Raw genomic sequence first — 13,713 nt, 5'->3', positions numbered from 1 at the left:
CTGCAGGTCAAAGCTCCATAGCATATATGAGAAGCCCACCTACAGAGCCTCTTTGCTGACTAAGCAACTTTAATAAACAAAATATTATGTAAATTTGCCACAGGACTACTGTGCCCAGCTGAAGGGCAACTTTGGCAGTGCTCTTACAGTTTCAGCATTTCAAGATCATTAATCCTTTTCCTGGTGTATATTTATGCCCCAGGGGGATTTCTTTCAAACTGAGTCTGGTTTCAGAGCCCTTTCTCTCAGCCTGGCCATGTTTACAGTTCTGCATAATGTCTATTTTCGTTTATCTTACCTGGTTCTTCTTTTATTCTTTTGTTATGAGGCATAGGCATAATTAAGCTATAACACCATTTTACCTTTTAAATCTCCAATAAAAACCAAATACCCTCTCATCTCCTGGGTATCATGGCCATTCATGCTATATAGCTGTCCATTTGGTGTTTGACTGACTGGATTTTAATGCTATTTTAACCCTCCCCCTGTAAAATAAGAAGGTAGTTCTTTCCTGAAAGTCTTTCTGAAACAGTAACCAGATAGCATTAAAATAATTTTGAAAAGCTTATATTTTGTTTTAATTATAATGGCTATATTTCTTTTATGGTCACTTGGGTAGTGTTTTAATTGTTCTTAGTTCTGGAACCAATGCAAAGACTTATTTAAACCGAATCAAATCTCAGCTACTTTCCTTAGCAGCTTTGGAAAGTAGCTTGGATTAGGAGCTGCCACTTTCCATGTTACATCAAGCTTTTAGTCTTTTTAGCTTAGATTTCCCTCCTGATTGAAAATCTAAGTGAAAGTTCTTTACCACCGACTTTCAGGTATGAGATGTAAATAAAAAAAAAAAAAAAAAAAGCTTTAGCCAGGGAACAAGACCTAAAAAAGTCCACATTAATTGGAATTACTCTTTTCCAGTGAAGAATTCTGAAACTGAGCTGAACAGACAATTTTTTCCAACACCGCACAAAGGCAGTCGGGGTTGTGTGGCCGGTGGGGAGGAGGAGAGATTCCTCTGTGAGTTGCAGCAACCTCCACGCAAACAAAACTACCTTGTTTGCAAGACCTCTCTCCTGGACTCCCTTTACTTCACAGCTCAGTAAGAAGCTGGGGAAAAGCCAATCACCCTTTAATGTAAATAAAAATGAATGCTGGGCCTTTTATCTCTGCTGGAGTTGTGCATAGAGTATTTCATCCTTTAAGGTGTGTAGCAGAATTTACTCATGGGAATAAGGAAATCACTAAAGCTGATACCCTTCAACATAGAAAAAATGAGTGGTTCACGGGTTTAATATTAAACCAAGGAAAGGACTACTTTGATCACTGAGTTTGATCTCTTAACTTGAACTTCAAACATTACCAAATAGCTCAGGAGCTTAGTCATAAAAGCAAGGTTTCATCCATTAACAAAACAAAACAGTAGTTTTCACTGTGATCTGTATTTCCCTGGATTTCAAAAGGATTTACATCTGGGGCTTGTTTTGGATCTATCTCTGCTTAAAAGAGGTCCCCTGAATGTGACATGTTACTTTCTCTAGTCTATGGACAATGTTATTTTTAATAAACAGGAAAAGTGTTTCATTTCCTTAACTTTTTGAAAAATCACTGTGGTAGTGAATCTATAAACATCTTACAGTGTTTATGAAGTTAGCCCTCAGGATGCTTTTTGGGTACTCCAGTTTGAGGCTCTGGTTTCTTTACATCCTGTTCCTTCTTTCTTTGTAAACTTTGGCACTTCACACACCAAATATAAAAGTTGCATTTTATTTGACCTTTGTCTCCTCCTTGCTCACATCCCTACTTCTCTGTTTGGAAAATGTTTTCTTCACTTGACAGGCCAAGTACAATTCCTTCAGCTTCAAGAGGGACCAGACTGCATCTGTCTGCTGAGGCAAAAAATGTATTTAACAGAGCACAGCTGGAACCCAGATAACTAAAATCAGTCACCCGGACAATTGCTCCACTTGATCAATGATCCTCCACCCTGACGGCCTCTCTTGTTTGCATCCCTGAAGACAGGGCAATTACATTCTTGAAGCAGTTCAGGATTTTAGCCCACATTTCTTTGTTTTTAAACTAAATGTCTTGGTAAATGTGCACTAACCACTCGCTAGATGTCCCTTTCAAACTTTTTTCCCCACTAAGTTTACCTTTTATTTTGGGACCAATTTCACCTTATTTTCTAAATCCACTGAACATATGGCAAGGCATAGATTGCCGTAATGTAACCACAGTCCTAAACAAGAAAGAAAATTCATTCTTCATGTTGTGTTCAACTCTAACAGATGCAATCGCCGTATAATCTTTATTCTAATTTGTGCACGTAGTCTTTCTTCGTACCGTTCAGATGACTGAGTTTCCATTAGTCACTGCTCTTCAGGACAGTTAGGGTAAGATGTAGCTGTACATGTGGATGGAGCTTATTTTGTAGAGTTTATAGAGCTACCAGTACTTTACCTCTTCATGCCTCCAATTATAAATTCTTCCTATAAAAACAAGCCTGATTAATGGAGGTTGAACTCACATGGCGCAATACCCAGTCACCCCTTTCCCTGTCAGCCCTACAGGTACAGAGCGTGTAGAAATGTCTGTTGCATGGGCAGTCCCAGCCATGCACCTCCCCATTTAACACCCACGCCCAACAAAAGCGTATTTCCAATACAAATGATACCTTATGATGTGTCCCTGCTCACTGCAGGGGGATTGGACTAGATGACCTCTAGGGGTCCCTTCCAACCCAAAACATTCTATGATTCTATGTCAGATGTCTCCAGCCAACCAGCAAAAATGAAGACCTTCTCAAATTTTAGCACATGCCTTACAGGAGGTTTGCAGGATCCGACCCTAGATCACTTTAATCTAGCAGTTTAATTCCTTTTTCGCAGTATTTGTAAATTATGGCAGAGGTTGGCTTTCAAGGATGGTGTGTCAGACCACACTTTTCTTTCTCAAATTAGAGATTAAGCCTGACAGCAGAAATGCAGCGAGAGCCAAGGCACGTTGCATCTCAAAGAGACAAGGTGCTGCTGATCAGCTGGTTGTTGATACCTTGCCGTGTGGCGGCAGCAGCTCCTGCTCAGTCAGCAACTCAGAGGGAGCCAGGAGCTGGGTATTGGTGCTTCTCACAGCCCCACCAAAATGCTGTAGCTTCAGGCCCTGTGGCATCCACGGTTGGACAGAAATAAACGATGGCTCAGTACATCCATACTGTACTTATTACAGCAGTACCCCCAGCAATGTTGTTAGAAAGCGTTGTTCATTTTTTATTATGGAAAGAATACTCAACTGTGTTTATATTTTCTTTTGCATGATTTCTCATGTGTATGAGAATAATGGCAGTAGCAAGGGAGATAACTGTGATTAATTTCACTAGTTCTTTGCTGGAATGAACAAGCTGCAGCATTCCATGTTTGTGTATAAGTCCGTGTAAGGTTTGTTAAAATATAAAAAATAAACCCAAGCAGGATTACATACTAATTCCACTTGTAACAGAAAACCTATGACAGGCATCAACGGTGAAGGCTTTAAACTTGATGTGAGGATAAATGTTATCCTTATCAAAACTACTAGCTGGCATGTTTCTCTTGGACTTTTTCGATTTTTGAGATGTTTAGAGCATATTTTGCTTAACTCTTAAAGCACTGAAATAGCTCTCACTTGTACTCTTTTGTTCACCAGTCATAGGAAGACAAATAAAATCTCAAGATACTTGAGACAAATAAAATCATACCTACTCCTTTTTATCTTCTGTCTCCTTCCACCCCTCAGTCTTCTAGAAATCTCGAGCCACTCCCAGTCTCACTGGAATCTCAATTCAAGCTTTTTGGTTAACTTTACACCTCTGTGAGGTGCACCCTTTCTACAGCAGCCCACCTCTGGTGCAATGCTGACTTAGCGCTGTTTTGCTTCTTACCTTCCCATACGCCCTGCCCTCTTTTGGTTGTTCTCAACTTAGAGAAAGAGCAGTTACCTTCAGGAGAAGTAAACATAGTCAAGAAGATAGCAGGGAAGAGGTAGAATTTCCTTGAAGAGTAGAAGCTTATCCTAGAAGTCCTAATTTACTTCTTAAATTATTTTAAATATTTTTAGGTAACTTAATTAAGAACAGAGCTGGGCAAAGAGAATGCATATTGCTATCTTTGTCTTATCCATTTCAGAAGAATTTAGCCAAGTTAAATAAACTGTAGTAGAACTCAATCCTCTAATTCAGGTTACTAACTTAGTAACTGCTTCATTGAAACTGTAAGTGCTTGGCTCAGGAAAGTGAGCTAATCCACATACCAGTAAAGGTCTGCAGAGGATGCTGATGGCATGGTCTGGCTTTGGCATCTTCCCCCATGTTGAATCTGGCACTTCGGGGAGTTTTGAATGCTTTCTTAAATTGTGTAAAGCCGTGGGAAAGGTTAGGACCTTCTGTTCATTCATGGCCTCTTCTAAGGACAGACACATAACAAGCTAAAGGTAGGCATAGCGCTACATGATGCATATGTTAAAGCCAATAGTGGTCAGGAAAGCAAAAAGAGGAAGGTTGTGTTTTGGGCATGCAGTTGCATGGAAAGAAAGCCCTTTTGGTTGAAGACTGCCTCCATCTGTGCATCTTGTGCTAGATCACCAGTGGGTAAGAAGAAAACTAGTCTGGCTACAGGATGTGGAAGCCCTCTGCTTCTTCACTAGCAGGCTCCCAAATAGGCAGCCCTTTGCCTTTCCTCTCACTAACTCATGACTCCTCTGGGTGCCTCTAGAAGAATAATCCATACAGAACAACTCTCCAACAGTTTAACTCATGACTCCTCTGGGTGCCTCTAGAAGAAGGTAGATAATCCATACAGAACAACTCTCCAACAGTCCCTGCAGCAAGAATAGAGCACAGAACCTAGATCTTTCTGATTCCAGTTTAAGCAGAGGACATCTCGTGCCAGTATGCCTGAACTGCAGCAGAGGTGTAAGTGATACATAAGTGCCTACCCTTGCAAGAGATATTTTTTCAATGAAGATAGCGTGGGCCAGAGACAGTTGCCACTAGGCAGCTAGAATGTGGCCACCCTATTCTGTAGAGTAGATCTCAGTAGTGCAAATGTGGGATGTTGTATGTGGGGTCTCAGGGTGAGAGCGTGATTTGAATACACTAATAGAGAGGTAACCTTTCAGGCAAGAAATCTGCAGGGTTAGGCAGTCCTGAAAACTGTAGCCTGGGAATAAGATTGGGTTTTGGCACCAAAGTTTGGATGTAGGCACGCTAAACCTCACAGTAGATTTCCAATACTCGTGAACGTACTTTGTTTTGTTGTTCTTCTGCACCTTCAGGTGCACAGTTCTAGCATCCAGGACTTATGTTGGTCTGTTTAGGGTTTGAATGCCATACTTACGGGCTGTTTGAGGGATAATTTTATATTGAGGGGATCCCTAGGTTGCCATCAGTCAAGACCTTTAGAGCAGAAAAGACTGCTACCAAGGCGAGAGTAAACTAACACAGCTGTTATAATGTCCAATAATGCAATATCCTGAAAAAGAATGAGGACAAAATATGAAAAAATGCATTAACTCAACTGAATGGATACAAAAATGAAGTCAGTTAAATGATGCAGAAACTTTGCGTATACTGTTATCTCTCATTCCTTTCCCTGCACCTGTGACTTTTTTCCCAAAATGCCTAATCCTCTCCTCCTCCGTAATCTTCCTCGAGGCTCCCTTTGACACTTCTAGAGGGCAGTTTATGGTCATGCAGCAAGTCTGCAGCAAAACTTGGAACGATGATCTGGCGTCCTACCACCTAGGCTCCAGTGAAAAGCTACTGGATCATGATATTTCTTGATACTACTAATACTGTTTTATTATCTATCTTCTCAGTAACAGAGCTGAATAAAATACTGAACACTGATTCTTTTGCTGAGAAAAGGAATTTTTTTTGGACCTTTTTCTGGGAAGAGTTTCCTTTTTTGGATTGCTGCACTTGATAATAGTAGTCCAGGCCTTTCAGAGAAACATTTTCAATTATGGAACATTATACTTATATTAGAAGACTTTATTAAGTAGGAAGATGGGTCATTACTTAAAGAAATGCTTTTAATCGAAGATACAACATTCCTCAGAAGCTCCTTCAACATTGCAGAGAGTATCTGAGTATAAGCTTTGAATTTTACTTACACAATTAAAAATTGCAAAAAAAAGGTCTTCCTTTGGATCCAAAGAGGAATTATAAATGTGAGTGTACATAGTTATTCCATTTCAGTGGCTGTGAAACTGTGAACATTGAAGCAACAGGGAATTGTTTAGTAAGTTTCAAAATTCCCTTCACTGCTAAAGCTTGCTCAGAATAAGAATATAGTTTTCCATCATTAAATTAGAGTGAATATGTTTCTTCTTACCTGTGATAGTGTAACTACATTACAGATGTGATTTTGAAAAAGGGGGTAGTTTTGTGTATACAATTACTTCTAAAATAGGGCGCACTGTCTGATAATTATTTTTATTTTTACAATAAAACCTAAGACTGCATTTGCTGTCAAACTGTTTAGTACAATGTAATTAAAAAGCTTAATATTTTGTCAACATGGGAGACGAGAGATAACCGAGTCCACATCCATACCTGTAACAAATATACAATATAAGAAATATATATCCCTCATCAAGGCAAGGCCATTTTTATGGGAATGACTTTTCTTGGGATTCAACAAAAAGCTAACGCATAGTTACTGCCTTTTTAAGAAACAATTTAGAAAAGGGCAATTTAGCCAGCTTGGTAGGTGATATTCACAAAGAAAACCATAGCTCATGAGAGTTAGTCATTTGTATGTGAGAGCTTGTTCATGTCCCCTTCTCTCAACATTCAGGTTCATGACTGAACATGTGAATTAAAAAGGGTGGAAGTTCAGAGCAGGGACATGTAAATTCAAAGGGGAATATTTACACGGTAACTGTTTTTAAAATAAAATTTCTTAATAAGAGCATTGCGTCTTTAGAAAATTGGACTGTTGTTCCCAGGTGTATAGTTTTACAAGATCTATCTGACTTTTATATTAGCTGTCAATACAAAAAGAATTTGGAAGAAAGAATAAAATTGTGAAATCACTACTGGTAAGTACTTTTTTTTTTTCAGTGAAATAAAACTTTGTCTCTGATACTGTTTTTATTACCATTTTGGATTACAGATTTATTTTCAATGACCTATCAAAATTAACAGGCTCCTTACTGTTCACAGTTTATCAGGATGCCCCAGAGCTACTTCAGCAATGAAGAAAGCAAAGCTGTCTGGAGAACAAATGCTAACAATAAAGCAGAGAGCCAGTAATGGTAAATTTTTAATCGTTACCTTTTTAAGTATTACTTCTTTGTGAGCTAAAATTGTCATAACTCTATAGGCTTTTTTTCCTATGTATGTAAATCCTCTTTGTATAAATAGTGAATTCACTGTCAGTAGAATTGAAACTGGGTTTTGTGCTGTGGAAATCTGAGCCAGCAGCGGAGTGGTCAGACTGGTCTGAGTTACGTCTACATATATCTAAAACACTAAAATATTTCCAAGTAGAATATACCATTATAATTTTCTGGTTCATGTCTCATTCGCCACGGTGGATAGTTGGTCTTATATTGTTGCAGGATTCAAAAGAGAAAAATAATTGATTTCCAGAGATGTCGAGTCCTCATGAGTACCCTTGAATTCAATTGGAGCTGTGGCTCTGTAACCTCTGGCAGGTGTCGATGGCCTCATGCCATTTCATCTCCAGTAATCTGCAATCCTTCCTGGGAACCCTGAGATGATGAGAATACCTTGGATGAAAGTCAGGATGGTACCCTGATAGCTGAAGTGCAATTAAAGCAACATGTAGGTGCTTCAGTTCAAATAAGTAATGCACAAAAGGCTTGTCTGGGAGGTGCCCAGGTCCCGAGTTTTCCTGGAAAATCTACTGTAGTCACTTAGTGACGTAGTCACTGTGACTGCGCATGCCTGAAGATACTGCCCTCTTACCTCTTGGTGTTGACGGCGTTGGAGAGCTGCAAAGCATTTATGGAAAATGCTCTGTTCAGCACAGTGCAGGAGGCACCGCAAGCCACATGGCCAGCACAGCTGGAGAAAGTCCTGGTTGCCTTTGTTCAGTAGCTGGTGACCAGGGAGTGGAAGATCTGGATGTAATTTTCTCTGCAACCTAGGAAGTACTGAAAACTGTATCTGCCATGCAGAAGAAGGCAGTGGGAACACCAGTTTCTCTAGCTTTAGGAGTTCAGAGTTTCACTTGAGAGAAAACAGATCTATCTCTTCCCAGGACTATTTTATGCTTTCTTACAGTAATTAAAAGGATAAATAAAACCTTTACCGTTTATTCCTGTCTGAATCTTTAAAGATGCAGGCACCTTTAAATTCTATTCTCTTAATGTTTATGCCATAAAACCTCAGAAATCACTTGCATTTTGCAAATTATCCTATATATCATTGTTTAATAATACCCTTCTGAGACATGAAATTATTAAAAGCAACAGCAGAATCACAATATAACCCAGTGCATCAACAACATTTCACTGTATTGGGAAAGAAAATATTCTGAATTAATTACAAATTATTTTAACAACACTGTAACATGAAGAGATTAGCATGTTAAGATACTTTTCCTTCAGAAGATCTGTAAGTGGACACAGTCATTCAAATAAGTTACATATGACAGTAGAGCAAAATTTGTTGTTGCAGGTGCATTTCTTATAATACAAAGTTAAATCAGTACATTTAAAGAAAAAGGTGTGTCTTGTTGATCCTCTAGGCATTTTCAACACTCGCTGGAAAATTACTGCAATTTTTAAAAGAAAAGTAGTGGAAAATACATTGTTTTAACTTCAGAAGACAAGTTTGAAGAAAGTTTCCTTTTTTACTTTAATACTTTTACTTGAAATAAATTTATTTTCAAATATGGAAATAATTCACTGAACTTGAATTTAAAGCTTAATTATTTTAACATCCCTTTTACTTTTATATCACACAGGTATAGAAAATGATGAAGAAATTAAACAGTTAGATGAAGAAATCAAAGAACTAAATGAATCCAACTCCCAGATGGAAGCTGATATGATTAAACTCAGAACTCAGGTAACAGTTTTATGAAGCCCTAAATTCAGCTGCTTTTTCTGCATGACTGATCAAAAGAAATATAGGAAATACATAGTTCCCTTTTATGTTTATTACATATTAAGATTTCTATCCATGATTTGCCATTTATAAAATCAGAAAACAATATCCATTATGCAATCTCCGCATCAGTTACCAGCACAAAAAAAAAAAAAAAAAAAGGCTTTGCAAAATATATTCTTTCAAATAATGGCAAAAGCATGACCTGTCATGGTCAGCTTTGTATTTCCCCTTGGTAAGGCTACACCTTTCTAATAGCCATTAAAATATTGTGTGAGATCATGGTCATTAACATAAGTTACAAGGTGAAGGAGTCCAGATGAACAGCATGGCTTTGCCAGGCGTGTGTTACAGAGAGGGAAGCGAGCACCTCTTACACTTCATCATGCGGTACACTAAGTGCAGCCCTTGGCAGCAGTAAGGGTTCCACAGATACAGCTTAATTCCTTTTAGGTTTCACATAAATCTGTTCAAAAAAAAGGAAAATCTAACATTAAACTATTACTTTAAAACTAATTTTTCACCAGTCCTAAAACTGGGTGGAAAAGGCAAAGGAAGGAAATGAATTTAATTCTTTCCCTGGCATTTTCTGGTGTCCAGCACAGCTTCTGGTCCTTTTTTCTTCACGTGGTTTGAGCACAGACACCAACAGTGAGATTTACTGCAGCTCTCACCATTTATCAGCCTTTAGTCCCTCAGTCATAATCATCCAATTGATCTTGATGGAAACAAACTAAACCATTCCTTGTTACTTCCTCGCTGCTTGTGGAGAAGAGCGCCATGTCCACTGTCCTCCTCTTCCTCTTGTACACTCATAAATAGAAGGCAGGATCTGCCTCTTCAGTTTGTTTTTTCTTTGACTTCTAAACCTTAGCCAAACTGATATTGAAACGTCACTTCTATTTTATGCCAGTATTCAGGGTTCTGTTGTCATTATTTGGCCTTTATAGGATTTGACTTAACCTTTACACAGATTTCCGATGTGACCAAGTGTAACTGTAGGATAATGAGGACAAAATCTGCAAGAATAATAATCAATAGCAGGAGAATTATATGTATTTATACTGGAGGAATTTGGTTCTAAATTTTGTACCTGGCAGCTTCAATCTGCCTTATGTTTTCTTTTGCTTAATACAACGCTGTGGGTGCTATTCACATACGGACTGATTTAGCTGAGATTTTAAAAAATGTGAAGTACCCATTATGTGTACATTAGGTAAATGCTCCAGTTGTCACCAACTTTTTGCATTTTTAATTTTATTTTTGGCCAGATGAATAAAAAAAAACCAACTGTGATAACACTATTACAGGCGTAATACTTGTATTGAGTTTCAAATACTTAGCTAGGAATTCCAAATCAAGTTTTGATCTGTAATGAGTACAGAAGCCATACTTGAGTGGTCTCAGTTCCAGCTTTCATATTTAAGACTAGTGCCATCACACAGTCTTAGAAATCAGATTAGGCACCACCTGGGACCACTACCTATTCTTAGTAAAAAAAAAAACTCAACTGATGATTTTTCCATCAAGTTGAAAGAAAGCTTTTTCACACCTTGGTGCAGCAGATTTAGAAAAACGGTAGAATAACTGGCAATGACACATACTGTAACAATTAATAGGATTACTACTGTAAATAATTAATAGTATTCTAGAAAATAGAGCTAAAGAGACCCTGAAATGTTATTTTGTCCACCAGTCTTCTTCCCTTCCAACTTCCCAGCTCTTCCTGAGTCAATCCTGACAGATGCTTGTCTAACTTCCTACACTAGAGATGCCACAGCCTCTGGGCAGTCTGGCCTAATACTTACCTCTTCTTGCCCAGCTAGCCACTGATGCTTAGCAGAAAATCCCAGCTGAGTCAAACTTCACAAAGTTCAGAGGCCTCAGTTTTGAATTTCTGTACTCTCCAGACAACAGGGAATTTACATTTCCAACATCTAGAGAATTACTTCATAGTCATTATCAATCTATTAAGAGGATCAGAGTCAACAGTCCCCTTTATTTGCAATAGTAAAATTATATTGAATGTAACAAAATATTTGCTGATAAACCTTTAGAAAATCATTGTGCAACCTAGATTTCAATCAGACTTCACAGGCAAGGAATACGCAATGGAAAAATAGTGGAATTTCTGTGAACACCAGAAGCAGCATCAGTCTTGTTTGATATGGATTTGCATCCCATATGATTGTAAGTGCCAGTGAAAGTTCTTCCTACAACAGGAGCTTCCCTTCAATGTAGAATCTTTTATATTTAATAAAGTGAGAAGTCACACTGCAGCCTTTTTCTTAGTTGGGGCATTCATAAGACTCTGCTTTACTCAGCTGCCTTTTTGCACAAGACTTGGAAGAAAGTATTTTTAATCTAAGATCTCCCAGTAAATTTGTCCAGATTTAACATGCAGGTTGAAAAGTAGGAGAGGGGCAGAAACACATAAAGGTGAGAGAGGGAAAGAAAAATCTGCAAATAACTGTGTGTCTCATACCAGCAACATGTTATCCAGGCTTTAGAATGGATACAAGTGAATATTCATTAGTTTTAGAGTAAAATGTGGTGAGGGAAATTCCAGCCTTTAAGCAAGTGTATACGATAATTAAGTATGCCAGTTATCCTAAGATACTTCCAGATGAGTACAAAATGAAATTACGAGATATGCTGATCAGCTGCCACTGTATCTGCAGGTAGTCAGTATCTCACATGCAGAAGAAAAAAAGATCTATTCAAGTAGCAGTGCTTAACTAACTAGAAAATCTATAAAATGTCAGCTCCTACTTAAGTTAGCATGAGGCAGCAGCAGTATGCGATGCTGAACTGGGCCTTCATTGACATCAGACTCTTCACTTTGGTCTGTAATATAAAAAAAAACAGTTTTTAGGGTAAATACTGGAGCATGACTGACTCTAACAAGCACCTATGAAAGATGTTCTGCATTTGCATACAGCATTGCTCTCCAACATAGGCTGAAAGCAAAACAAGACAGGATGTGTTTCCAGTTTCAAAGCTGAAGAAAGTATTTTGCCTACTATAATATGTTGTAGAAATACTTCAAAATCAATTAATTGTGACAAAACCAAGCACCTGCAATACTGACAGCTTGAATTAACTGCTTAATAAACACCTGTAGTCAAAGTAAGAGATACGTGAAGATTGTTTTATGAAGCCACATCACCTGTCAAAGCTGCTTCTATCAACTAGTGGGCCCTCTTGTCAATTCATATTTTAACCTACACACACACAAAAGCACACTGTACGCTTTGTAATAGATGTTAACGGTTATCATCCAATGTGAAACGTAAGGACAGGTCTACAGCGGAAAGTGTAGACAGATAGGAGTGAGCTCTGCATGTGCTCTCGACAAGTTGGACATAGGCCGGTGCTCATCTGAACTCCTTACAGCTTCATCAGCACAAAGCTTGGCATGAGCCTGGTAAGTTGCCTCTCAGCAACGCTTTTTGGCTCAGGCACGGCACCATGGAAGGTCAGAGCTAACTTGTGTCTGGTCACCTGGGAACATAGGCAGAGCACACTCTCAGCTGTCTTCACCTGTACATGTAGTCACGCCCCAGGGACCCGCTCTCCTGGCTACGTGCAAATTTTGTTCGGTTCCTTCAGTCTGGCATGTCACTGTATTTTTTAGAAAACTTCCCGAATTTGTACATACGTTGCAATAACATGCAGGTGTTCAGCTTTCAAAAGCAGCCCTGTGAATTTGTATAGAATCAAACTACACTTGCAACAAGCTAAACACTGGCAGCAAGGAGCTGTGCATGTTTAACAAACAGTATACATATGTGTATATATATTGCAGAAAATACGAGACGTGCATGCCTTACTGCGGAATGTCCCTACGGTAGGCTCCTAGGAGCAGAGCGTTTAACCACACGGGTGAACTTGCAGGTCCTTCTTAATGCCTTTCAGCTCCGGAAGAAAAGCTCTAAAGCAGTGGAATCAAATCCAAGTTCATTCATTATTACCAATACTGAAAAGACAAGCTGTTAAAGTCATACAACACGCAGTAGGAGTAAGAAACCCGTACAATGATAAAAATTGCAGACTCAAGCAAAACCTTTTTAAGCGTGAATGAATAGGCCCTTTTCTCCTTTTCTCCCTGGTATTTCTGTTATCACTCCCTTCGAAGAGCGCATGCTTTATAACAGCTTGCCTTATATTACATTGTACACAAATTTGTCCATTTTAGATTACCACAATGGAGAGCAACCTGAAGACGATAGAAGAGGAGAACAAAGTAATTGAACAGCAAAATGAGTCTCTTCTTCATGAATTGGCCAATTTAAGCCAGTCTTTAATTCATAGTCTAGCTAATATCCAGCTGCCACATATGGTAAGTGATTGAGAGCACAAGTTAAGGAATTTGGCGATCTTCAGTTCACTTCATACAATAGATGTCTTTTTTTATGTTTATGTTTCATCAACCAGTTGGATATTTGTGGTAACAACACTGAAACCATAAAGATACATTTAACTGCTAACAAAGACATGGAGGGCCTGTTCCAGTGTATCCTGTAAAATTAAGTAAGAACTAAATAGGCATTTTAAATATTATAAAAAATGGTGGCAATATGCCTTGATAATATGTTATG

The 13,713-nt window shown here is 38.5% G+C and overlaps 1 protein-coding gene across 4 annotated transcripts in view; it reads left to right on the top strand.

The window, feature by feature from the left end:
• The window catches only part of MYT1L (myelin transcription factor 1 like), a 132,723-nt gene that overhangs the window by 118,206 nt on the left and 804 nt on the right, over positions 1 to 13,713 (top strand). For 3 of the 4 annotated variants that reach the window (XM_035889902.1, XM_009634269.2, XM_035889900.1), the window contains exons 17-19: positions 7,199 to 7,290; positions 8,970 to 9,073; positions 13,311 to 13,454. In XM_035889902.1, the coding sequence (XP_035745795.1) occupies positions 7,199 to 7,290; positions 8,970 to 9,073; positions 13,311 to 13,454 (340 nt within the window). Of the gene's footprint in view, positions 1 to 7,198; positions 7,291 to 8,969; positions 9,080 to 13,310; positions 13,455 to 13,713 lie in introns of all 4 variants that reach the window. The other variant, XM_035889901.1, reaches the window with a different exon arrangement.

This window comes from Egretta garzetta, unplaced genomic scaffold (assembly GCF_000687185.1).
Source record: "Egretta garzetta isolate BGI_Z169 unplaced genomic scaffold, ASM68718v1 scaffold62, whole genome shotgun sequence".
NCBI classification, from domain to species: domain Eukaryota; kingdom Metazoa; phylum Chordata; class Aves; order Pelecaniformes; family Ardeidae; genus Egretta; species Egretta garzetta.
The sequence above is the reverse complement of the archived record's forward strand: the minus strand, read 5'-3'. Positions and strand labels throughout refer to the sequence as shown.